The sequence below is a fragment of the Catharus ustulatus genome, chromosome 4 (genome assembly GCF_009819885.2).
Source record: "Catharus ustulatus isolate bCatUst1 chromosome 4, bCatUst1.pri.v2, whole genome shotgun sequence".
NCBI classification, from domain to species: Eukaryota; Metazoa; Chordata; class Aves; order Passeriformes; family Turdidae; genus Catharus; species Catharus ustulatus.
In genome coordinates, this window is record NC_046224.1 from 54,722,778 (window position 1) to 54,748,071 (window position 25,294).

At 39.2% G+C, this 25,294-nt stretch overlaps 1 protein-coding gene across 2 annotated transcripts in view; it reads right to left on the minus strand.

Annotated features, from left to right (window-relative positions):
* The window catches only part of ANO6 (anoctamin 6), a 79,086-nt gene that overhangs the window by 18,461 nt on the left and 35,331 nt on the right, over positions 1-25,294 (minus strand). For both annotated transcript variants that reach the window (XM_033056872.2, XM_033056871.2), the window contains exons 3-10: positions 17,478-17,606; positions 9,598-9,663; positions 7,710-7,988; positions 7,238-7,351; positions 5,253-5,368; positions 4,671-4,805; positions 3,254-3,359; positions 1,995-2,055 (exon numbers count right to left, since the gene is read on the minus strand). In XM_033056872.2, the coding sequence (XP_032912763.1) occupies positions 1,995-2,055; positions 3,254-3,359; positions 4,671-4,805; positions 5,253-5,368; positions 7,238-7,351; positions 7,710-7,988; positions 9,598-9,663; positions 17,478-17,513 (913 nt within the window). In that variant the 5' untranslated portion in view covers positions 17,514-17,606. The remainder of the gene's footprint in view (positions 1-1,994; positions 2,056-3,253; positions 3,360-4,670; positions 4,806-5,252; positions 5,369-7,237; positions 7,352-7,709; positions 7,989-9,597; positions 9,664-17,477; positions 17,607-25,294) is intronic.

Here is a 25,294-nt window from a genome sequence, read left to right on the forward strand (position 1 = left end):
GCAGAGCAAGGACATTAGTCTTGCATAAATCTCGGATTGCTGCCCAGCCCAAATAACAGGTACAGGCTATACTGATTTGTTCCAGCTTCAAATTCAGCTGCTGCTAGAGGCCAGAAGTGCAGGGACTCCTTCTGTGATGACAGCCTCACGTGCTAACTGTGACAGAAGAGCACATAACACAGGGACAGCTCTCCCAGTCCCCTTTCAGCCAAGTTGTGTCTTTCAGAGCAGGAAAGGAGCTCCTGCTGGATTTGCCATTTTCCTTTTATTTTGAAGTGAGATTGTTTCAACAGTGGAAACAAATGACATTTTAGAATCAGGAGATCAAAGCAGTCATTTCATGTCATATTGAATGGTGCCCTCTTCATGCGTCTCCCAACACTGCCCTTCAGGTTGGCCCAGGTATTCTGCCTCTGGAGCTGTCACCAAGGTCTGAGAAGTGCCCCCATTGAAGAACATTTCTTGGTTTAACTGATCTTACTCAGGGAAGGGATCCAGGAATGGCAGCAAGTGAAGTGGAAGCTGCCTCTTGTTCATGATCTTTGCCAATCTAGTCTTACCATCAGAGGAAGAATTGGCAGAGCATTAATCTATAAAAAAGGCTAACTCCTGAGACCAAATTCCCTGGTGTTTTATAGAGTTTTAAGATTTTTGAAGGGAATACACACAAGAAAATATGCACTTATTAGAATTGTATTGATGATAATGATGCAATAATGTAACTAAGAGTCTAACATTAATTTTAATTGTTTTGGACAAGGAGGTCTAAAAAAGTAATAGAGCAAGGTGAAAATTACAGCTGGAATTAAACCAGGACCATGGGTCATTTGGATTCAGTACAATTTTTGAATTTCTGTAATACAACTCACCTCTTTATATAGTGGAGTTACAAGAAAAATACTAATAGACCTTGCAGCCACCTCTGTAGCCATGAAGCTTAACTTTGTAAGTATTGCTCCTGGAACCATTCTTCAAAACAGGAAGCACAATTTTAATTCAAAACCAAATAGCCAATAAATTAACTCTTGACATGATGGTAGGAGATTACATTAGTATCAATCTTCTAATAACTTCTAATTTAGTGAATTCTCTGCTGGTATTTTGACTTCAGCACGTTTTGGAAGAAAACTTCTTTTTGAAATCATAAATTTCATCCTACATTTCTTCAAAGCAAGAGTTATTTTGAAGCACTTTTGGTCATCATAGGGAAATAAAAATACAATATATTTCGCAAAGAAAGCAAATTTTGCATTCTTATTAGCTTGTATATTAATTCAAAATATTACATGAGATACATTCTCTATAGCACCCTGCATACAGACCTAACATGGAACTTACTTCTGTAATTACTTGATAAGACAATGAAATAAAAGCCAGCTAACAAAACTGTTAATGTGAATAAAATAAATTATTTCTAGGAAAATAAACCTTGTATAATCTCTTAAATATAGCACCAAGTGTTTTCACCTATGGGAAACATCCTGGTTTCACATACATTTTCCTTGCTAAAATCTAGTGCTTGTAACCTACAACACTTTTTACAATCAGCTTCTTAAATAAAGACAGCAGGAAAAAACTCCTGGGAAATATGACAAATTACTGTTTTTCAATTGCATTGTGCAGTTACACAGCTGTTAATAGCACAAGCATCTCCACAAGACTTTGGGAAAAACCCCAGCTCCTCTGACAGATATACTTAAGCATGTGGCTGGCTACTGCTGGATGCACATGTGGCAGCCTTAACCACTTCCCTCAGACATTTCTTCAAGTCATCAAAACAGAACAGATCCTGAAGACTAATTTTTAAGACTACAATTTTTTGTTTGCTTATGATGAGTTTCTGTGAGTGTGCTTGTTTTCTATAGAACTACTTTCCAGTGAATTCCTAAGTGCTAGCAAATGAAGTCAGTGCAAATTTATCTGTGTTTTCTTGGCTAATGCTGGAGGTTTGGCCAAAATTAGATAACAAACCACAGTTGTTGAAATTAACTTACCCCATATTCCCATGAATACTGCAAACACCAGTGTTCCATAGCTATCAAATATACAGAGCTTCTGGAAAAGTGGAAAAGAAAAAAAGTCTTAAAATATAATCAACCACTTTTATTCTTCTTCACCAACCCAGAAGAGAACCCAGAATCTGCTTACTGAAAGTGCTGATTTACAGTTTTTATGTAGTTTTATAAACAACCCTTGTGGACAGTTGTTTCCTCAATTTCTGTCTATGCACACCCCTCTCCAGTAAATCAAGGAAATTAAATGAAAAGTTTAAAATTAAAAATAAAAGCCATACATGCATTATGAGGGGTAGTAAAATGGCGCGCTATCAAACTTCCATCTGTTACATACTAAGAGGAAAAACAGTGCTTCTGGTCTGGGAACTCAGTATAGAATTATGGATTTTTAGTACAGCCACTAAGGCCATGAATGCATCTGGTTCTCATAAGCAGGATAACAAATAAGTTAGTAAAACCACACTGATGAAATACCTCTGTGGTCACTATCTCCCTTTTTTTTCCACCATACCCTTTTCCCTGCATTCTCATTTCTTTTACCATGGAAGTGTGCTAATGCAACACATTCAAGTTGGGCAAAATATTTTTTGATGAATAGCTGAAAAAATCACAGTTTTGGGACTGAATCTACGGAGAGGAATGATGAAAGGTTAACATTAGCTTAATGAGACAAGGCAATGGGGAAAGAAAGTGAGGTTCCTTTTGACAGGAATAAAGAGCAGACAACAGGACACGGCTGTGTCACAGCTTCTGTCATGGCCAATGCCAGCCTCTCCTTCTCCTTGGCAACATGGATCAAATTCAAGGCATAGATCCAGATAACTTCTTCATGCAGGGAGGAGGCAAAAATTAGAAATGTCAAAACAAGCTTTAAATGTTTCCTTAGAAAAATTGATTTTGAGCTACTGAGTCAAGGCTTTAACTGAATCTTCTCTTCCCTCAAAATGAAGTCCCCCAAAATGAAACCAATTTTCAATTAAAATAACATTTTATTCTCACACCAAATATCAGCAGCTACATGAAATTAAAAAAATAAATTTTTCATCTTAGATCAAATTGGAGCAATTAATGCTGGTTTAACTTTTTGAAGTGGAGTCACTGTATCAAAAGAAACACATTTGCACATTTTTAGCAGTTCTGCAGGACATTAATGGAGGACCAACATTGTTTTATATGTAGTACTTGAGAAAGTGCAACTAAAGTTCAAAAGTGTGTCTACAAGCTCTAAATGTAGTTACCTTGGATGATTCACAAGTGATGGTGAGGTTCCAGTAGGTACATACTTTATCACACTGAGGGCACATTATGATATTACCTCCTATGTTGGGGTCACATACTTCTTGGCTAAAAACAAAACTAGTCAGTCACTCATCAACACTAAATTCTTTAGTCCTTTTTCACACATGAAGATAGTGTAATAATCTCAGAGAATTAAGGAATAATTTACCAGTGATCTGCACTCTAGAATTCCACCCCCACCCCTTGCTGTGGCAACATATCCCCGTTTCCACTCATAGTCCTCATCTCAAAAACAGATGACACATGATACAGTAATAAATAATTTCCATCCCTTGTACACGACGGTAATTCTCAAAACTGCCCACACTAAAAATAAAACATCTCTTAAAAGATCTCACAGTTTTCAGTAGGAAACCCACAGCTGCATGCTCGCACATGCTACGGTAGCAGGTCCGAAGAGAGAAGGAAGAGCAGCACTGCCTAGCAGAGCAAGGAATAGCTGCAGAGCCCAAAGGACTGCCTGGTCCCTGTGGTCTTCTAAACAGGATCAGACTGGAAATTGTGCAGAGAGGAGCTGCTGTTCATGACTCATGGGTTTGCAGGTCTATCTCCTAAGAGATGGCATTGGATCTGCCATCTCACAGGCACTAACCCAGTGTGGTGGAGGCTGAAAGGTGACAGAATTACTTTCTATGTGTACATCGGGGGGGAAACACCAGGGAGGGAGCTGAGCTGTTTAACTAAATTATAATACTGGCAAAAAAGCTAAATGAGTATAAAGTGGGCACAGGAGTGGAGCTGTGGAATGGATTCAGCATGGATTATGAACACCCTTCCAGGAGGGAGTATACAACTGCATGGCATTGACACAATGCCATAATATTTTTTTCCTTGGGTCATTTGGCCATGATTGAATTTTGTTGTGTTCTGATGAGAGAATCTGTGTCATGGCTATGCCTTGCCTTCCAATGAATCCTAAGCAGCTGAAGGCCCTTGTGCTGTTGTTTTTTCTATATTCTCCCAAAATATTCTAGAGGAAATATTTTTTTAACATCTTTGGATATCTAGTTTAAGAATTATCACGGTGAAAATTATGTCTTATGGCAGTTTGTATTGACTTCTGATTGTCATTCTTTTCTTTGTGTTTCTACACTAGGTATGTTGAACTTCATGGAAAATATAAATAAAGTTATGAAATAGCAAACTACCTGATGTCTATCACTGTAATGGTCCATGGATATCTATTATTTATCTAATATTTTATGCCTTTCCCTTCAAATCCACCATGGCAGTTGTTCTCAGGCCCTTTGATTTTGTCTCCTTCATCAAGCAGTGTCATGCAAATCCTGCACTGTCCCCCTGTGTCCAGACAAAATCAAAATTGCACGTGATATTAAACCAGGGCTGATCAGGTACCTCCACGTGCAGTTGTCCTTTGTCAGGCATCCGTACAGGAAACAGCCAACTCCTACAACAGCAGCCACAGTCAGCATATTTGTGTAAAAGCCCAGCCAAGCAAAGTAGATGCCAATTTTCTCTCCATAGTATTTCCTGTGGAGGAGAAAGGTGGGTTTTTTTTGTTGTTGTTGTTTGTTTGTTTGTTTTGGATTTTTGTTTTTTTTTTTGTTTTTTTTTTTCTGAAATGCAAGTAAATTTGCATTTCTGTTTCAAATGGCTCTTCACACATTTTATGCCAACCCATATTGTAATATTCCTCTGGTTTCAACTTTGGGATTGCAATAGTATTGCAAGCTTTGGTAAAAGGATAAAAATGGGTGAAAAAAAGGAAAAAGAGAAAAGATCATAACTCTCAAAGAAAAATTTTCAGTGGTTGGCTTTTCATAAATCATTAAACCAATCTCAAATTATGCTCCTGTGCATGAGCTGATCTGGGTGTATGCATCTTCCCTCAGAGTGTCTCTTTGACCTCCCCAAAACCAGACCTATTATGTGGATTTCTCATTCTCCCTGCATTAGTCCAGTGCCAGTTACACCAACCTGATGAAATCCAGGGGCTGCAGTTTGAAAATGTTTTTAGGATGAGCCCATTCTCTGTAGAGGAGATACCGTTCACTTGGGCTGTTGGGATCCATTGACAGGTGCCTAAAACTTGACTGCAAAACAGCAGGAGCATGAGAAGATACCACTAAAATGTAAGCAGTGCAGCTCATGTCTCATCTCTACAGATGATCTCTATGCCATGAAGCTCGAGTCTGGAGCAGCCTTTTAGACAGTCCTGCTGCGAGCCAGGAAAAGGAGCAGCAGCTCTGAGAGCACACCAGGATTCAGGACAGAAGATTGTCAGAAAGGCACTGAATGCTAAAGTAAATGTTGTACATATGTGAGCTGAAAATAACAGAGACTCACCATGAACTCAATCTAAGCACATGTCAGCATCTTGGCACTCAGGAATAGGAAATAAAAAAAGGATCCATTCTAATTAGAGAACACGACTGAACTAAAATGGATTTTAAGTAGCTTTAACACATTACACATGCTTTGCTTCAAAATAATACTGTACTAGAATACAGGCTGGAAAGACTGAAGAAAAAATCCAAGACCTCTAGCCTCTGTTTTAAATTTATAAGAGAGTTCATATGGAGATAATCTTTGTATTCCTTAGTAGGCTATTTTAAAAGCTATTTCAATAAAACCTGTTTTATTTGAGACATTTTTCCCATTCTATATCTGTGATGCAACAAGATAACTGGTGTTGGTAGAAATCTATCTGCTACTTTTCATTTTCAGCTGTGATGCATAATTTCAGCTGTATCAAAAGACAGTCATTCATTACTAGTCATACTGAGTCCAAATTCCCCATGCCACGATAGAAATAGCCTACTAGGCAGGTTTTAAATCTTTAAAAGGAAACTCTAAAAATGGCTAGTCACAAATTATATGAATTCTACTCTGTAAAGCTTTGATTACTTACAAGAAACATGGTTTGTCTTGATTCTGCCTTAAAAATTTCTTTGAAAACCTTGGAGGCCTCCTAAATATTTTAAGCCAAGTCCATGCAGCTGAAGCAGTTATCATTCCTGACCTCCCATGTTCTCAATGTCTCCTTGACAGAACACACCTTGGGCACAGAATGGTGGCTCTGAGGGGGACAAGTTGGGATGCTGTGGTTATGCAATAGACAGAATACAGAAAATCAGCCCTCAGTCTTTGCTCACTTTGCATTCACAGCCTCACATGGAGTTTTTTCTTTGTCAAATATTCTGAAATCTGATTTTTTTTGTCCATGATTTTATTTTTGTTTGTGCTATTGCTAGCTGTGGTATACAAAACAATTTTCAGTATAACTTTTTAATTCAAATTATATAATTTAAAGACTTTCAGAAGTGTAGCTGCAAAAGCTGGATTTGTTATTATTGGGAGGTGAAATTGGAACAAGTGATGCTTTTCTCTGCAAGATTCTGACAGCACCTGTGAAGCATTGGACTGGCTGGGCAGAGTCTTCCTGTAGAAACCTGAGTCTCAAGCCTGTATGCTGCAATGTCTGGAAACCAAGGGAATGTTTCTCACTCTGTAAGATTTTCACACATCCTAAAATGAAATTTATAGTCTAAGTCTTTATCAACAATGTTGATAGGAATTTTAATATTGGAAAGTTGCATACTAATGGAACATTGATTTAGGACTGATAATGCAGTGTGTCATGGGAACTATCTCTCAATCCAGGCACTTTACTGAAATACATCTAGAGAATACAAGTTAAAGAACTCTCAAGTGAAATATACTGTTCTCCATTTTTAACATTCTTAACCCACAGTGCTTTGGAAGAATATCTCTTTAGCAAATCCATGCCCTATTCTTCTATGTGGCTATAATACCAGTCCAGGTAATAAAGCAATGAATAGTGCTTGTATCCTTTGATATTTCTGGAAGATATATATACACCTAGATATAGTTCAGACCTCTAGATGTAGCATAGTTACCTCTATTTCAAAGTGTAGTTTAGTTACAAGCACTGGACTTACATCATGAAGCGGAAATGCTGCTTTGTAGATTCCAGTGTCCAGTAATTTGTTAATGCCAAACTTTTTCACATTATTTTTTGTTGCATATTCCACACGGGACAGGATAAAATGAACCTGAAATTTAAAAAAAAATATTTTTGTGTCTTTGCAACCTGAAAGAAATCATATATACTTATGCCTGTCTGAGCATAAAATCAATTTAGGAAAGAGTAAGTAGCGTAGACAAAATTAATTGCACAGGGTATACAAACCATTCAATCCCTCTTTTAAATTCAGGTGAAAAAGAAATAGGACAAATGTAAGTAAAGTTTTCCATCTGGATTGCCCAGGCTGTTTCATAAATTACACAGGACTATTGCATCCCAAACATTTTTAATTTCTTGGGATATTTTAGTGAAGGTAATTACACTGATTTGATAAAAGCAATAGTTTCTTTTTAAGAGTAAATGCTAGAAATACTCCGTGGACTTACAATTCGGCTTCTAGTTGCAGGATTGAAAAACGTGTCTTTGTCTTGGATATAGAAATTGGACAAATGTTCCTTTTGAAAAGGGGCAGTGAAAAACTCCTGCTCAGGTTTGATGATATTTTCATCCACCCTGAAGAGTCTACTGAACCAGTTGAAAGCTGAGTCTCGGGTTTTCAGGTCATTGTGTTGCAGAGGTAATTTGATGTGCATAACCTCGGCGTACGTGCACAGCACTTCCCAAGGTGCATGCACTTTCACAAAAATCAGTTTCTCATCCAAAACCTGAGATGAAAGAATATTGAAAATAAGTATGCAAGCAAAGAACTTCTCATTTATTTTAACAATTCTTGAACTATCTAGAATTTTCTTTCTCCTTACAGCTCAGAGATGACCTACTCAAAGTGGCATTCATTGTCCATCTCAGCAAATATACCATTGGCTTCTGTAAGAGGAAACACTCAGGCAGATGAAGGCATATAAAGGTATATAAAAGAAGACAGTTATATGTTCCCTTAATTCTTAATGTTTACATCTCTGCAAAGTATTTTACAAAGCCATTTAAGGGTAACACTTTCCCTATATGGGGTCATTAGGACTCTGTAGTTTGACAGGGCAAGCATGGCTCTGGAGCAGCTCAGTTACAGCCCCAGGCTGATGGGAGCAGGCTAGGCACTCATGGGTGCTCCTGGGCAACAAGAATTCCAAGCTTCCTAGAGAGAATGGGAAGAGGGAAAGGGAAATTAGATGGAGCTGCAGTAAAAGACAGTATGGGGCACATTTGTTCCCAGTGGAATGCCCAAACCAGCAGCAGTGTGCAGTGGGAACCCTGACAGCCCCTCCTGCCTCCTGTTTACACATAGCCTGTACACCTAATATTGCCCTGCATTAGTGTCAGCCACATGAAATTTCCTTATGTAGCTCAATGGCTCAGGAACACTGGTCAGATATCTGATCTGGGTCTGGGGAAATGTCCGGTTTCAAATGTTTTCCAGTCATAATCACAGCAAAACTAGTGAAAACTGAAATATTTAAGTATTGCGCCAGGTATGCAGCAGCCTTCCAGACATTTACTTTCTTATGAATGTGAAGAACCAGACTGCATTCTTGGACATGCAGCAGGAACCCTCACTGCAGACAAATAAATGCTGTGATGCCATAGATTGTGAGTCTAATTTGGGAGGAAGGGGTAAAAGCAACCATTTCTGGAGCTTACTATAGACTACCAAACCACAACAGATTTAGACTGGAAGTGATTGTCCTACAGAGGGAGACACAGATGGAGCACTGAAGCCCTGCAGGGTAGGAAGAAAGAGAAGGGATTTGGAGGGGCTCTAACCCTCCCTGCCAGAGACAGCAGCTTGGGCAGCTGCTGTGCATTGCCACAGAGCTCTTGAGCTGCCTGCAGGTAACATTGCAGCCCAAAATACACAAAGTGTGACAGAACCACTTGTACAGTGCCAGGCCCTGCAAGAAGCAGGGTCATGAGCAGGAGCCCTGCACTGCTCTTCTGGCAGGGGCATTCTGCATGCCCCAGACACACACTGACTTCCCACCTGTACTGCACAGCCAGGGCATGGGAAGTACCTCTCTGCAGGGTACAGACAGTAATTTTTATCTTGCAAACTCTGAGCACACATGACCTTTGCAATCTCCCAGCTTAATGATGTAATCTTCCAGCTTCCCATCTTTTATTTTGCACAGTAAGGAGCAGACATAAAGTTTAAAAAGATTTTGCATCAGATCACAAGGATATTGCTAACAGAAGAAAGGTGTGCTTTTTTTTTCTTGAGGGGAGAGAAATCTTACAGTGAGTTCATATATCCAGTTTCCTTAATCCCACAGGGGCAGCTCTGCTCTCAGAACAGCCATTCACACAGAGAACAGCACTCACCGACCTCGTAGCTTCCAGCTGCAAGCCATTGTTTATCAGGTTTGATTCATACACTTGTCTCTTCCTCTGTTAAAATATATTGAACACTGTAAACATCTGTTCCAAATTTCGCAAATATGAATGCATAGAAAAATGGAATTGCCTCCCAAAACCTTCATTATGTTATCTCTATACCCCACTTGATAGCTACTGTGGTGATACGTACAGTCCTACCTACTAATTAATCCTGATCAGTTTTTTGTCTGATATGCAATACTGCTCTCAAATGCAATTGTGGAGAACTTATCCTCTCAGTTTCTGGTACACTACAGAGGTGTAAGTGTGACTCAGATTTTGAAAATTTTGAAATCTACCCCTGAAATTGTGATCTCTTTCGCCTTTAGTCACTAAGTGAATTACATTAATCCTCCTTTAGAAAATCCTAATCTCAAGTGCTTTCCATCCCACTGTCCTTCCAGAAACCTGTAACTTTATGCTTCTTTCACAGTAATCATATGACTTCACAGTGGTTCAAACTGTAATATCCCAACATATTTTAGTCCATGGATTACATCCCCAAAGGAAGAACCTGAGAGCTGTAGCACTTGAAGTGTCGGTGGTGCTATTCCAGGAGCATTTAATGTCCCTGGAAAACAACAACTTTTCCTCAGTAAAGATCAAATTTGTGGATTATTTTCATTTTATTTCATAGTTACCAGCACTTGGCAGATAGTGAGTTACAAAAAACCTGAAATGTCTTTCCAATCTTGAATCTGCTTCTCCATACAGATGACCTCTTCCCAAGAAACACAGAAACATCACCTTTCCCCTCATATACAAAACATATAACTCCATAAGGGATTTATAAGAAATTTTGAAACTTCATGTGAAGCAATCAAAATTAAAAGCTGTCTGCACCAACTGGGTAGTTCCTCAATGATTTATTTGTTTATGTGAGTCAAGGGTAGCCAGCTCTCCCTGAACTACAGAACTATAGACTGCATGTCAAAACATCAGCATGGGTAATGGGAGCACCTGTAGGCAGCTGGGGCTGGGGGCTCTTAAGTGAGCAGTTTGCTGGAAGAAGATGACTTCAATGCACTGGGGCCTGAGAGCTTTATTCCTGTACCAGGTTAGGCTAGGAGTGCAGCAGGGTTCTTGGAGTGACTTGGGGATACTACTTTTTTACTCCCTGGTTCCTTCCATGCCACTGGCCACATTCTTTGTTGATTAACATGTGCTTAAAGGATTTGGCATCTCCCACTACAGGGACTCAAAGAAGGATGCAGGGTTTTGTGTCATGTGGTTCTCTATAGTGATTCCAGCTGCTTTAAGATCTGTGCACAAGATCCAGTCCTGTTGCTACCATGAATGGACCTCTGGATAAAGTCTTGGGAACTTTGACAGGTACACAGAAAGTGGTACTCAAGGATAAAGTCAAGGCTCATCCACTCTAGGGGCAAAAAGATGCTTCATCAAAAGAATAAAATTTTTCAGAAGTTAAACAGGAATGTGTCAGTTGTATACCCTAATAAGTTTAATCCAGTTCTTGAAGATGGTTTTAAGATGGTTTTAAGTCTCCAAACAAGAAAATGCTATTTTCCCAAAACTCTAGCAAGTCGTGATATTAATAACTATAGAACTGAATAACAATAGAACAGCCTACCCCATTTATAGTTTGTTAGTTCTCAGCTGCAGCAGCTGCATGTGGCAATGATCTCAATGGACTAATTTCATATTTTGTGAAAATGTATTTTTCTTTTCTGTTTTGGGTTTTCTGCCATTTTATTTTAGTGAATATTACCTTCTACTTGAGCTAGGCACAAGAAGAGCCAAATATTTCAATTTTTTTTTTTCTCTCATCAATACTGTTCACCTTTCTCCTTATTCCTTGCTTTTCTCAGGATAAAACCACAAACCCAGACTTTGCTAGTATTCTCCATAGAGGGATCTCTCCATGCCTCAGTAATTCACTTTGCTATTAGTGATGATAAAATGCTGTCTATATTTTCCCCTGTATATGGGTGTGTAATATGGACATTTATGATGTGCACATCTAATTACCTTTGTTGTACTGAAAGCTTTAACTTAAAATCACAAATGTAAATGAGTGTTTTTTCTTGCAGTAATATATTTTCTTGCATTATCAATATTTCATAGATAATAGTGTTCTCCAGTCTCCATTAAATCTAAAGGTTTTCAGCCACCTTGGCTTCTAAGTAAACTATACAATGATTTCCTCTGCAATTTTTGTTTTATCAAAACTCAACTCTCTTAGCAGTTCATTAGTATATGTAGTACACCACACACAGGAGTTTGTCACTCTAGTAGTAACTCCTCTGCCATTTCATCCCACCTCTTTGCTTCTTCCATATTCATGTGGTTGTTTCTAAAGTGAATACTACTCAATCATGAAAATATTTCAACCCAAGTTCTGCTTTGTTCCAGCAAATAAAACAGGCAAGGGGCTAAATACCTGTTTTCATTTTCTTTCTAAATAGCAGAGCAATTCTCATTTGTAGAAGACTAATACTATTTTTTAAAATCTTGTAATCAGATTTCTTTAATAATTTATTACGGGAAGGAGTTCCCAAAATTAATTTTGCCCTCAAAATCTTAGATGAACTTATTGACAATATTACGTTTTCTAATAATGCATGGATTCAAGTAGTGAGAAACAAAGCCTCTGGGAGGCTTTGCTAATTAGGGGCTTTGCTATTTTATACAAATGATCAAATTATGCATATAATGATCTATGGAGGAGCTAGACTTTTACCCAGAGGAGTCTATAGTGGTTTTGCATTGACTGGGGAATACAGTATATAGATATAACAGTTTATTAGGCTGGAAGGAGGAGACCATCCAAAGTTTATTTTAGTATCTGGCATTTTGCTCAGCTACCTGCAAGGCTAAGTTGCAATAATAAAGTAATCATGGTAATGCTGCTGATCTAAATCTGACATAGATTTTGATGATTGAATGGCTAGGCAATAGACTAAGACACCATAGGATGCATAATCATACACAGTCTTAGGAAAATGAAAGCAGAATGTAAGTAAATGCTCTGTAAATGTATTACAGGCATGTGGAAGGACCAGCTTTTGTGAGCTGCTTTTTCACCATGGTGCTTTCAATTTCTGGTGATTGTCTTGCCAAGTTGAGAAGATTAACGAGATTGTGGGTCTGGAAATTGGTAGCAGACCAGTAGCACTTTTCCCCCTGTGTGTTGTAAATGGTAGGGAAGACTTGCTTTGATTACAGTGGCAGAAGAACAACAACTCATATCTTTGCTAAGTTTCTTTTGTGCAAAGAGAAAAGTTCCCTACCACAGTATCCATTTGGGTTCTGGGGAAAAATCCTAGCAGGAGAAGAGAGCTTGAACTGCCTCCTCTGCCTTACCTGACAGGCAACAGATAAATCACAGTCAATAGGAGAAAGAACATGGGGCCAAAGCCTCCCCCATGGAAATCAGCTGAAGGGAGTGAAGAGGATTATTGTATCAATAACAGCTGCCTCACAGTTTCTTTGATGGTATTTGGAATCTTTCCTCAAAGTCCCAGCTGTAGGCATCAGAAAATTAATTCATTGAGAAGCTCTGCTCTGTAAGTTTCTTTCCCTTATGTTTGAAGACAATCATAAAAATGTGAAGGAGGACATGCTATAGATGATAAGCCCCCAAAAATGCAAACCCAAAGAACTCCAAATACATATTTTCTGATATACCCTTCGATTTTAAGCCAGCTTCATGGTTTTCTGGAACCTGATCTGTGACCACACAGAACTGCACAGAATACTGCAGTCTACCCCTGCCCTCAATAAGGGCAGCCACCCTGTTTGGAAAGACCCATCTCTGTCCTCTAAATGTATGTAGTAACTGCAGAGTAACTCCCTCCTTCTATCTGTCTTCATATTTTTCTGTCATCCTTCCTTCCAATGTAATAAAATTTGGGTTTGTGGTTGCCTCAGGAACAGACGTTTTATTTCAGTGAGTTTCTACTTCAAAACCAAACCACCCAGCAGAGATGAAGGCAGGTGTGGCCACCCTCCTCCCAGTGCCAAAGGTCCCTTCCATACTTGTTATCAGACTTCCTGAGTAGGTTGGCTGAGCACACCACAGGCTTGCAGAGCCTGTCATTCTCTTCTGCCTCAAATCACTGCATACATTGGCAAAGAGACCCTTTTACCTGTAAACCCTAGTGCTGCTCTCTCACTGTAGGCATGACACACGCTGAACAGTGGGATAAGTATTATTCTTGTTTGAAATGTTACATAAACTTATTTTTGGACCTATTTTTTAATTGTTGCGGCTTTGTTGTTGTTGGTTATGTGAACTAGTCAAGTATAGAGGAGGGAACTCTTCATTGTTTGCTTATGAAAACAAAATTCTCCGGCTCTGCTGAAGTTCTCAGTAACGCTGTACTTAAAAAACCCCAATGAGGTGTGTGTAATGTTCTTCATGAATGATAGTTTCATTCAATTTTGAAAAAGAAAACTCATCTTTTTCTGAGAAGAACATATTCCTTCATGGCTGGAAAGGAAGATTTTGCCCACATTCCAATTTAAATTAGTGACAGTCTTCCTGCTTATTTCTGTTGGGGGGAAATAGATGGACTAAAATAACAATCTGCATTGCTTTATTTTGAATTTACCTTTCTGGCCCTGATCCTTTGACTTGGGAGCTCCTTGAGAACCTCAACAGATCAAACTAGTATCTGGGAACATTCCTGAAAAGACTGGTGATATTTAAATTCTATTCTGATGGAAAGCTACCCTGACAAATAGGGTACATAAATCACAGGTTTTAAAGATACGCTTTGAGCAAGAATTTCAATTGCTTGCAAGGCACAGTTTCTGGAATCTTCTCCTGGTAGTCTCATTTTTGCTAGTGCTTGCAAAATTAATTGTGTATTAACTTTAAAATGTTTGGAGTTTGAATTGAGTTGCACATTTGAAACTTACCTTCTAGCTTTTGGATCTATAAATTATGTTAGAAACTTCCCTGGGGTTGTCATTTCATTAGTTTGACTTTGCCTCCCCTAGACCAGATTTCAGAAACAGATGAAAATAAGAGAAGCCCTGTGGATCTCCAAGAGCTTCAGAATCCCGTATTTTTATTTCCTTCTATCAGATCACATCCATATTTTATTTCCTACTGTCCTCTGAGATATTTTCCCAAGAATATTGCTTATAACTATAAACTAATGCTGGACCATTCAGTTACGTTTATCCAATTCTTTGGAAAAAGAACAGAAAGTCATTCAAATCCAACACAATGATAATCCCAGGATCTGAATATTCTCTTGCTGCAGAAGAACATGTGGATCTGTGCCCTGTTTCTCTGAATCCAGCAAACTGGATACCTAAGTTGTGGCCTGATTTTCAAATCCTTCTAAATCCAGTAAGAATTTGGGGACTCCTCCACATTCAGTATCATAAAAAAAAATACCCACTGCAGCGCAAAAAACATTTAACTTCAGAAATCTACAGACATCCACTAATAATTTGAATTCTGAAGTGACTTCCACATCATGCAATTGGGTGGGGTGGTGTGTGTGTCAGACAGAATTTTTCCCAGTGACCAATCTCTAGATTTCACAGACCTGTAACACTGCACACAACCAGTGCAAAACTTCCTCCTGATTCCAGAGAGATGAGGATGTCACCCTATGAGAACAGACTTCACTGAACCACCTATTTTCCAGTAAGCTGGAGTTTCCAAATTCTGTGCACAATAAAGCTCTGGATAATAGCTCTGTGAAACTGTCAGGGAAGTCAAAGAAAGAGTAGCATGGGCAAGGAACTTATCCATGCTTAAAACATGGAATTACACGAGATACTATTTATAAAATTTGGCATTTTCTGTTCATGATTGATCAGACAGTGATGTAGCAATATTTAAAACTGATTGTACATAGCAAGGCTCCTGATTTTCATTGCATTTCATCACAAGAGTAGAAGTAATTTGTCTTAGAAAAAATTACAACCAAATAAACAACAGGGTCAGTAAAGATAAGCTATCAAGTAGGTTTTATGCCAAGATTGATAGAACCTGAGTGTATCTTGGGCATCACTAACCCCACACCATTTGGAGAACTGTGATAGGGCAAAATGTTAATTTCCTTCCTGGAATTCTAAAGATGTAAAGCTTCACCATAAAAGTCATCTTAATTTCAATCTCAGATATAAGGTGTATGTGTACAGTCCCTTGTTGCTTCAGCTTCTACTTTTCTGTGGAAATACTGGCTCTAGCTTCCTTCTGGCATATCCATGTCACCCTACTCTCGTGTGTCACCCTCCTGGCTGTACTTCTGTCCATAAAGGCTTTCTTGGCCACTTTGCTGTCAGGCTGCACAGTAGCTCTTGCTCAGCTTGCTCTCCACAAAAACCACCAGGGCCTCTTCCACAGAACTGCTCCCCAGGCCCTCGTTCTTCCCTTTATCTGGTCATTTGTCTAATATGGTCTTGCCCTCGCATTTGTTGCGTGTAGGTAGATTGCTTCCTCCTCCTCAGCACACCACTGAGCCAACGTGGCTGCAGACCTTTGAAAGTAAAGTTTTTATGCAAGCACCTACCCACAATCTCCTGGTCTAATTATTAATAGTTTCATTCTGGCTAATGTCTTAACATTAATGCTGCACTGAAAATACTACTCCACTGCTCACATTTAATTTCCATCACTACTTAGAAAAGATGCTCATTATATTTTTAATATATTTGGGCAATGGCCAAGTATTACAAACATAAATGTAAAATACTAATTGATAAAAACAATTCTTTCCAAAGGGGCAGCTTTTTTGTCTAATTACCTCTTTCAATTAATTTATATTGCTGATCCTGTGATCATGTGTAGTACAACATCCACCCACGGCAGGCCTCCCTCAAACCCTGCTAATGACATTCCTTATGGCTGTCCTGTTAATGCCAACAACAACACTGTGTAATGAGTATTAACCAACTTAGCTACAGGCTTTTTCACTCCTACTCCTCTATTTCCCAACTGCAAATTATTATTTGTATATGAGCTTCTTTCAGTGATATCTTTGTCCCTGCCTGTCTCTACCAGAGGCAGCTGCTGGAACATGGATTATTACTAAATCTGGGGTGGATGTGGGTGGGTGGGTGGGAGAGTGCAGATGCCAAGGGAACTACAATCTCATGGATGCATATTTCTCAGACAGTTCAGTGGCATAGCTGAGCTCGTTTTTGTGACACTGCATGTCATAATGAATATACTTCTCTGATGGAACTGATGAAATTATTAAAGAATAATGGTTAATCTATTATTGTGCTTCATTGCTAAAGAGCTATGGAGCTGTGAATGCGAAAGAGCATCAGGAAGTCACTGACTTGAGTCAGAAACTTTGCAAGGTCTCTAGCAAGGGCAAAGCTGCTGAGGTGCCAAGGGAAATAATTGTACAGGGAGAAATTCTGGTGGCAGATGTACAATTATTTCCCTTAAACAATTTAGCTACATTATCAGAAGTCAGCAGAATATCAGCAGCTGTGATCTGGAGCAACAGGTCAGCCCCAAAGGAGGCATCCTTTGGGTTCCTCTGAATATTCTGATTTTATTTCCAAAGCCCATTAGGTGCATAATCGAATCACTGTAGGTACAGAAAATTGTCCCAGTGTGAAGATCTTGGTGTCTAACTCTAACCTGACACCGGCATTTTCCTGCTCACACCTTCTGAAGGGTGGCCTCCCAGGAGGATGCTCTGAGGTCACCAAGCAGACACTGACAGACACGATGTGCAGGGCTCTGCCCTCTTACACAGCAATCTACAGGCTCGAGCCCTGCTCCCTGCTCAGCTTGATGGGCTTCAGTCTCCCAGCTCGTTCTGGGTGAGGCTCTGTCCTTTCTGCCCACAGCTCTAACACCCAATATATGAAAAATAACTTACCTTTTGGTTTTTACGGTCACTCCTCTTATGAGTCATTTTTTTACCCTCATCTTCATACACCAAAACAAAGTCAATTCTTCTCTGCCCATCTTTGAAGAACAAGGAGTCAGGCTTATCATCAAAATCCACCTGAAAGGCAGGTGGCATAGGTTGATATGAAGATCTTTACTTGCTAGTTCCTTACTTGCTTCCCTTTACACAGTATTTCAGCAAACTTGTAAATTCAACATATATCAGCCTTATGCAAGAGGAAGCTCAAAATGGCAAAGTTGCACAGAGTAGAATGAAGAAAAGGAAATTATCCAGAGGAATTTGTCAGGCCTCTTCATGACATTAAATCAAGACAACTTTGACCTAACTTTCTTCTTTAAAAATGGTACATTATGTTTTCATAATTTGAGAAGCACTGAGATGTAGCACCAGCACCAAATAATGCATTTGTCTAGTAATTTGTACACCATCATGGACATATCATTAGATGGTTTGTCTACAAGACAGTTGTTGCCTGATGGGAGTCTCAGAATTAGTCCATTCCTATCTGTTCCCTTACCTGAACAACTTTAAGTATCTCTGCAATTACAAAAACAAAAACAAACAAACAAACATAAAGCAGTAGTTTTGTGCACGCTTATACTTAAACCCACCCACCACTGCCAAGAGAGCAAAGAACAGAGTCAGAGCAGAGATGAAATCTCCAAACAGACACATATTATGTGGATTTATTTCTCATTTTATCTGCAACAACCCAGCAAGCAAAAACACATTGTTGTGTGCCACACATCCATCATGCTATAACAGATGCCAAAATCAAAAATTTTAATATATCCATAAGCCATTATCTAGTCCCTGGAGGAAAGTAGATAGATTATCATATCCACTAATAACATCTTAATGTGTTATTTCATGCGTGAAACGATACAGACACATTGGTGACAGGGAAACCTGAACGCTTGAATAATGATTTTGTAGATTTTTAGAGCACTCTGAGGGCAGTATCACACATTACCAACCCCCTCCCTTCAGGTAATATACAGCTGTAATGCTGTCTGAATAATGCTATGTAATGTGCACCAACTTCTCAGGTGCTTGGCCAAATCCATCCCTGCTGTTAGAGGAGGTGGTGCCACTGCAATTGATAAATACCAAAAGCCTGAAGTGGGGCTCAGCACAGCATTGGACACAGGAACATCTCCAAAGCTGGCAAAGCTCCCACACACAAATGCAGAACAGCCTTGGCCTCCTGCCGAGTGGGCATGGAGGGTGGGCCAAGCCAGGATCAGGTCAGGCAAAATGACACAGAATAATCTCTTGCATTTGCTGTGGACATGGCAATGATCCCCAGATGTCCCATCCCTGGAATTTCCCTCTCAGTTCAGACCAAATTTTGTGCGACATGCCAAGTCAGATTTTGGAGCTCTAGGATGTCTGGTCCACAGAAAGGCCAAGGAAATGTGGTTGTGGTGCCAGAAACCCCAGAAGTGCAGCCTGAAATTCTTGTTCTTCAACTGTGAAGAACCGGGAAGAACGTCAGCCTCGAGTGCCCAAGCTCCAGGGAGCATATAGTGTTTTAGGAACCACGTATCAGTTTTTCCAAAACAAATCTTTTCCCTTTTTTTTTTCCCCAAGACCTCTCCCTGTAGATTATTTTGTAACTGTTTATTGGCTGAACCAAAACAGGCGACCATGATGTGTCACCTCCCCGTAATTATGACAACATTTCCATATTTTAAATAAACTCAGGGGAGTTTAAACTCACAACTTTTTTACATTGTATATGCAAAGACTAGGACCTGCTGCAAAGAGGTCCTGTTGACTTAGCTACCTCAAAAGTCTGAGCAGATTCTTGAATAGAACAGTTTTGTTTGAATGCCACCTGCGTGTTGGGATTTGTGACAAACCTGACAGCAAGCAGCTGCTGGCACACATACACATATGGCCAGTATACACACATTCTGCATGCTAGTTTCACAGCCTGGGATAGGATTTAGAGACTACCTAGGCAGTCACCAAGTCAACATAGAATTGCATACTGTGAAAAAAGTTTTAGGAAAAAGAAGGCATTAAATTTCCAGATGACGTCACCAGACCACAATGACACTGAGTATCAGCCAACAAAAGTCACAGGTGTGAATTTCTAAATTCCTGAGAGATGAAGTTGGCATAGTTATATTAAGAAATCAGAAGTGACCATGACAAGCTTTCCTCCTGCTGAGTACCAGTCACAGGTGTAAAACACAGCCTTGCTTCTTTCATTCCCAATCTCATTTAAAACATAACCATGATGATTTAACACTGACAAGATCCACTACTGGGAGGAAATACCAACAACAGCCCATGTTGGGAGGCAGTCTGGGAGGTGCCTGAGCAGCCTGGGAGCTGCTGCTCTCCCCTGGGACTCCAGCAGGCTCTGGCATGTCATGGGCTACCATGGCTCTGTGTTGCAGTGCTAGAAACACAGCCCAGATCCTGTAGTAATGAATAACAAGGGGAAGGGTTGCCACTACATAAAGCATGAGGTCTTTTAATTAGGCTTTTTCCTCTTTGGAATCTTAGAAACGTCATTATAATAACTTTTGTTTAAAGACACACAGTTTAGTTGTGAAAGTCAAGCACTTGAAAGCATAGAAGCAGTAATAACTTTAACTTTTTTTTCACTGCAGCTTTTAGCATTTTTTCTGATATTGACCTGTCCTCAGGAGAGAGAAGAAAGACATGGAAAAGAACAAAGAGCAAATCACGTTTTGATAGAAGAAGATTTGATCATAATTTGTGTTTGCATAATTTTACTGAATAATTTTCCTTTAAATGTAGACCTTTTTAAGATTAAAAAAACAGTGATAACTGGATTACCAATAATAATTTATTGTAATTTCCAACACTAATTTATTTTAAAACCCATATAATAGTTATAAAAAACCTATTTATAAAATAAAATATGCCTGTTAACCACCATTCTGACTGATAAATTTACTTACATAAGTGTTGTCATTCACATGTGTGTATAACTGTTATTGTATACATACACCTTTATCTCTCTCTTTCCCACACTAAGCACATATAAGTTGAATATAGTTGAAAGATTTATAAATATTGGACTGCATGAATACAGATATACAGAAGTTCATCCTTATGCAGCTAACTTCTTATATGTAATCTCCATTGCTTTAATCACAAGGGCATTGCTCAGTTGACCTTTCCATAGGCACTTTATATATATCAATAAAGTAATAAAGAATTGACTCATTAAACCTGAATACCTAAGAGATCAAGATTAAGACCCACAAAAATAGATTGCTATGTAGCTCATATTAAATAAATTAAATATTGCTCAATTAAAATTAAGAAGTAAAATGTAAAAGAGATGGTAATAGCCAAGTTTCCAACCACATTAACTTACATGTGTGGTGTATTTTGTAATCCCTACTGGATAGCTGGTAATGAAAAATCAAATATTATTCAACGTAACTACTCAGGGAAAAACAGCACTGGAAACCAAAAAGATGTGGTGTACTTTGAAGTTGCATTTCCTTTGAGACAATGTTTGTTTTGGGTTTTTTTTAATATGTAATGCTATTTGACAGTTTTACAAATGATACTATCATACTAATGCACACAAGCTTGCATGCGTAGAGAAATTAATGGGGCTGAAATTTCAACGTATAGTTTTTTAAACTATCAGAAGCAAATTACAGCCCCAAATAATGAACAGGCCCGTTGACACTTCTTTGTTTTGGAAGAAACAAACATATTTACTGCACTATTTAATTTTTTTAGCCTTGGCATAGACACGGTTTTAAGTACTGGTGGAGGCAATCAGTTATGCACTCTAATATTTTAATAACATCCTAATGGACAGCAGGTTAATATTGATTAACACCACCAATAAAACCAAATATATATATATATATATCTGTGAAATACTAACTATACTTAGCAGACAATCTGCAGCCTTTAATAACTGCCCAAGTGCTGTACAACCAACTGCTTTCCTACCAGGGAATTATCAGCTGCTTTATTAACAGAAGGAATCTGAGGGACCGAAGGACCTGGCCATGAAAAAAGTTTTTTGTAACACTGAGGTTACAGTTATATGGGCTAGCCTAGAGGCAGCATGGCCACGTGTACCTCTGTGTTTCATTTGGAACAGGTCAGATCAGCTGAGCATCAGAGGCTCTTCACTCCAGGGAACGACACCAGAATTGTCTTTTTTGTGGTAACAAAAAGTCCAGAAATATGTGTAATGCAGACACCACCTCCTCAGCACCAAATGCCTTTTCCACAGACCCCCTGCTCAGGCCCTCAGTGCCAGCAGATGCTCACACAGGTTGTGGAATCCTGCTGGAGCTGGGAAGTGCTGCACTGATGCACTGAAGGAGCTGGTCACAAGCAGTGCTCTGCCCTGCACTCCCCTTCCCTTACACACCTTCCTGTTCCCTGAGTGTGTTCCCCTACAGCCACCTCATCAGAGGAATAAGGAGCTTCCTGCACTCTGGTGATCCAGCACAGTCCATCAACACTGGCTCTCCCAGACCCTGGGACACAGCCACACTTGGAAAAGGGGCAAGTGGGACACGAAAATAAGTTTGCCCCAGCACACAAGGCTGAGGGAACAGTTTTGGCTTCAAATACTCACACCATGGAAGGTCCCCTCAGCCCCTTGACTCAGAGTTTGTCAGGAGGGAGATTTCTGTGTGCCCCTCCACATGAATAACCAGGCGTGCTGTGTCTCACTCTTGAGAGCTGCTCCTGTAGCCATGGCTACGTGTGATGCCTGCAGGGGATGGAAGGAGAACATGCAGGTGGAAAACTCCCTCCAGCAACAGCCGTGTTCCAGGGAGGAAAAATGTGTGCTCTACCAAGAAACCTGCCTCACTTTTCCAGGCTTCTCTAGGCATGATACAGTTAAATATTCAGTGGGGATAATGGTGGGATGGGGCAGCACAGAGACAAGCATGAAGAAAAATATGTGTACAGGAATTGCAGCTATTTATTGTTTACTATACCCTGAACAAGCACAGTATTGTAAGCTGGATTTTTTAAATAACACGAGGTTCTGCAGGAATGATTTATCTAACTGGAAAGATGAAAGAAGTGCTTTATTTTGCCTGCAAGAGCCTTTGGTGTGACTGTCAATAGCACCAAATGTAATCATTACTGAAGGGATAAACTACTTGTCTGCAACCTCACATAATTTTCAGATATGCTTCAAAATAGCTTCCTGAAGCATGCCAGTGAATAAATCAGTACTGGGAAAGAAGAGAGCAGAGCAGAGCCTGTGTAACACTGCCTCAGCTGATAGGCACCTGCAAAAACTCCTCCCATGGGGGCACAGAGACAGGCACAGGGGGATCTGCAGTTGCACTTCAGCTGTGGGCTTTATGGAGGGGAAAATTTCAGAGTGCCTAATTAGGAGCACAGTTATTTCTCTCTGCCTGCTTCAGGAAACTTTAAAACAAATAAATAAAAAGAAAACAAACTAAATTACCATGGCATCAGGAAACATAATTATTTATAAAGGACTTAGAGATCATCTGAAGAAAATGATACAGAAATACAAAGTTCTTCTACCACAACCGTATAAAACAATTTTTTTTTTAGGTTCTGAGCAACCAATAGAGACAACTTTCTGACATTAAGACCAACACAAGCATTTATTTCTGGATTATATTGATATATATAATCTATAAAATAGTAGTGGAAGATATAAATTTATTTGCATATTGCATAATATTGTTGGTGTGTCTCCGGAGGGCCATAAAACTATTGTGCCTTTAACATTTTCCTTTATTATTCAGATTTTTTAATAACAACAGAGCACTGTCTTAGTTCTCTTTTTAGTAATAATGTGAATATTAGCAAGCACTTCATCAGAAGAAAGTTGTTTTATTTTTCATTTCCTCAACACACAAAAGAATTCCAGCTATGTAACAAACTGAAATAAACTGAGACTAAAGACAAGTAGAAAAAATATGGGGTGCCACTACAGTCATGCATTTCTGCCAGCAGAAAGCAGCTGGTAACTGGCCAGGCATTGGGATGCCTTGTCCCCTGAGCTAAGTTTGGACCAGACACCCACTTGACTTCCTGTCTGAGCGTCAGGTTGCTGCTGGCTGCAGGAGGAATTCCAGTCACTCCTGATTAGAGACAGACCAAATGGCCTTACTTTTAAAGAAAATGAAGAATGGACTCACTGAAAACCTGCTTTTCAGCAACTCCCATCTTTCCTGGGATGCAAGAGCTGGGAAATTCACTCTTTTGAAGTTCCCAGAAGCCTTCTTGCTTCAAGAATACAAGAATTTGTATGTGAGGGACAGCAGTAATAGAAAGTTTGAAGAAGTTAAACTTCTCTCTGTAGATATACATTCACCAAAAAAAAATAAAAAAAAAAAAAAAAAAAAAATCATTGTTACATGCCAGTTCAGATTATCTACCTACAAAGCAGATAAACTGCAAAATGAAACACGAGGTGGAAAAGGCTTAATTAATGCTGCCCATGCAGTTCTGTATTCCTAGTACTTGTTGTTTATGATGCATGATCAAATTGTAGCATCACATGCCGTATTTCTATGCTCCATGTAGTAGCTATGGAATACTCCTTATTATCTTCCTTATTTAATGTCTGGTGGGGTTTTTTGTGGTTTGTTTGTTTGTTAGGTTTTTGTTTGTAGTTTTTTTTTCTTGTTACATCTCATTAAAATAGCACAAATGCTTAAAATAGGGATTTCCTTCTGACTATGTCTTTGGTATTCTCCTCATAGAATCTCAGTGTTCTGTGAATGTTGTGAAACTTAATTTTAAGACATCCTCACCAGGTGACTGTCTTACAGAAAGCAACAGTATAATTCTCATTTTGATGGTCATCATGTAAGGTATCTAAACATCTATGCCAAAACCTGTTCACTGTCTCCTAAATTTGGAGTGACAGCTTTATACAGCAGGACAGTGACATCTTTCCAGTGAGCTCAGCAATTGTCTCTCTTCAAAGAGCAACACACTCAATTCCAGGTCCATATGTCACTCTCTTGCAAATGCTAACAGGGCCATGGATGTTCTCTTTTGGCACTCAGCAAAAAGAAAAGCTGGCTGCAACTTTACAAGTCTTGCACAAAAATCCTATAGCACGGGTTGTCCAATTATCTAGGACTAAACTCAGTTTTTCTAGTGGTAAGAGCCTTTCATTCCTTCGCTGCAATTTCCTGCCACATTGAAAGCTTTCTGAAGTACCACAAACAATATCCTCACAGATTTTTGGCTTTTTGGAGATAATTGTACTATTGATGTGCCAAATGAGGCAGGGATCTTGTGGTAAACTCAGCATATGATACTGTAATTAAACACCAAAAGAAGAACAGGGCTGTTTTGATTAGCCAATAATTTACGTAGTTTTGGCTCCTCAGAAGAACTTGCAAGATCAAATCAAATTTCCAGAATACTTCTGACTGCAAAGCATGATCTAAGTTTGGACAAAAGGCACTTCCTTTCTATTCAACCATTTCAGGTTCGGCTTCTTCTTCAGTTTCTGTTTCTAGCTACAATTAGCCCGAATTCATTTAGCAGAGGTTCAGCAGATCTCAATTTTAACTTTCTGTCTCCTCCAACCCACTGAAACTGTCTATTGATCAACAGGGAGAACTTGACATGGAAGGAGCAGTGCAGAGATGCTGCTAAAACTGAGAAGAAACTACAATTTCAGGCGAACATGGGTAACCAAAATTAAAATGGATTTTTACTCTTAATTTTCAGTGGAAATTCATTCTATCAAGACTGTTCAGAGGAGACTTTTCCAACAACAAGGTATATGACATTCCAGCTGTTTT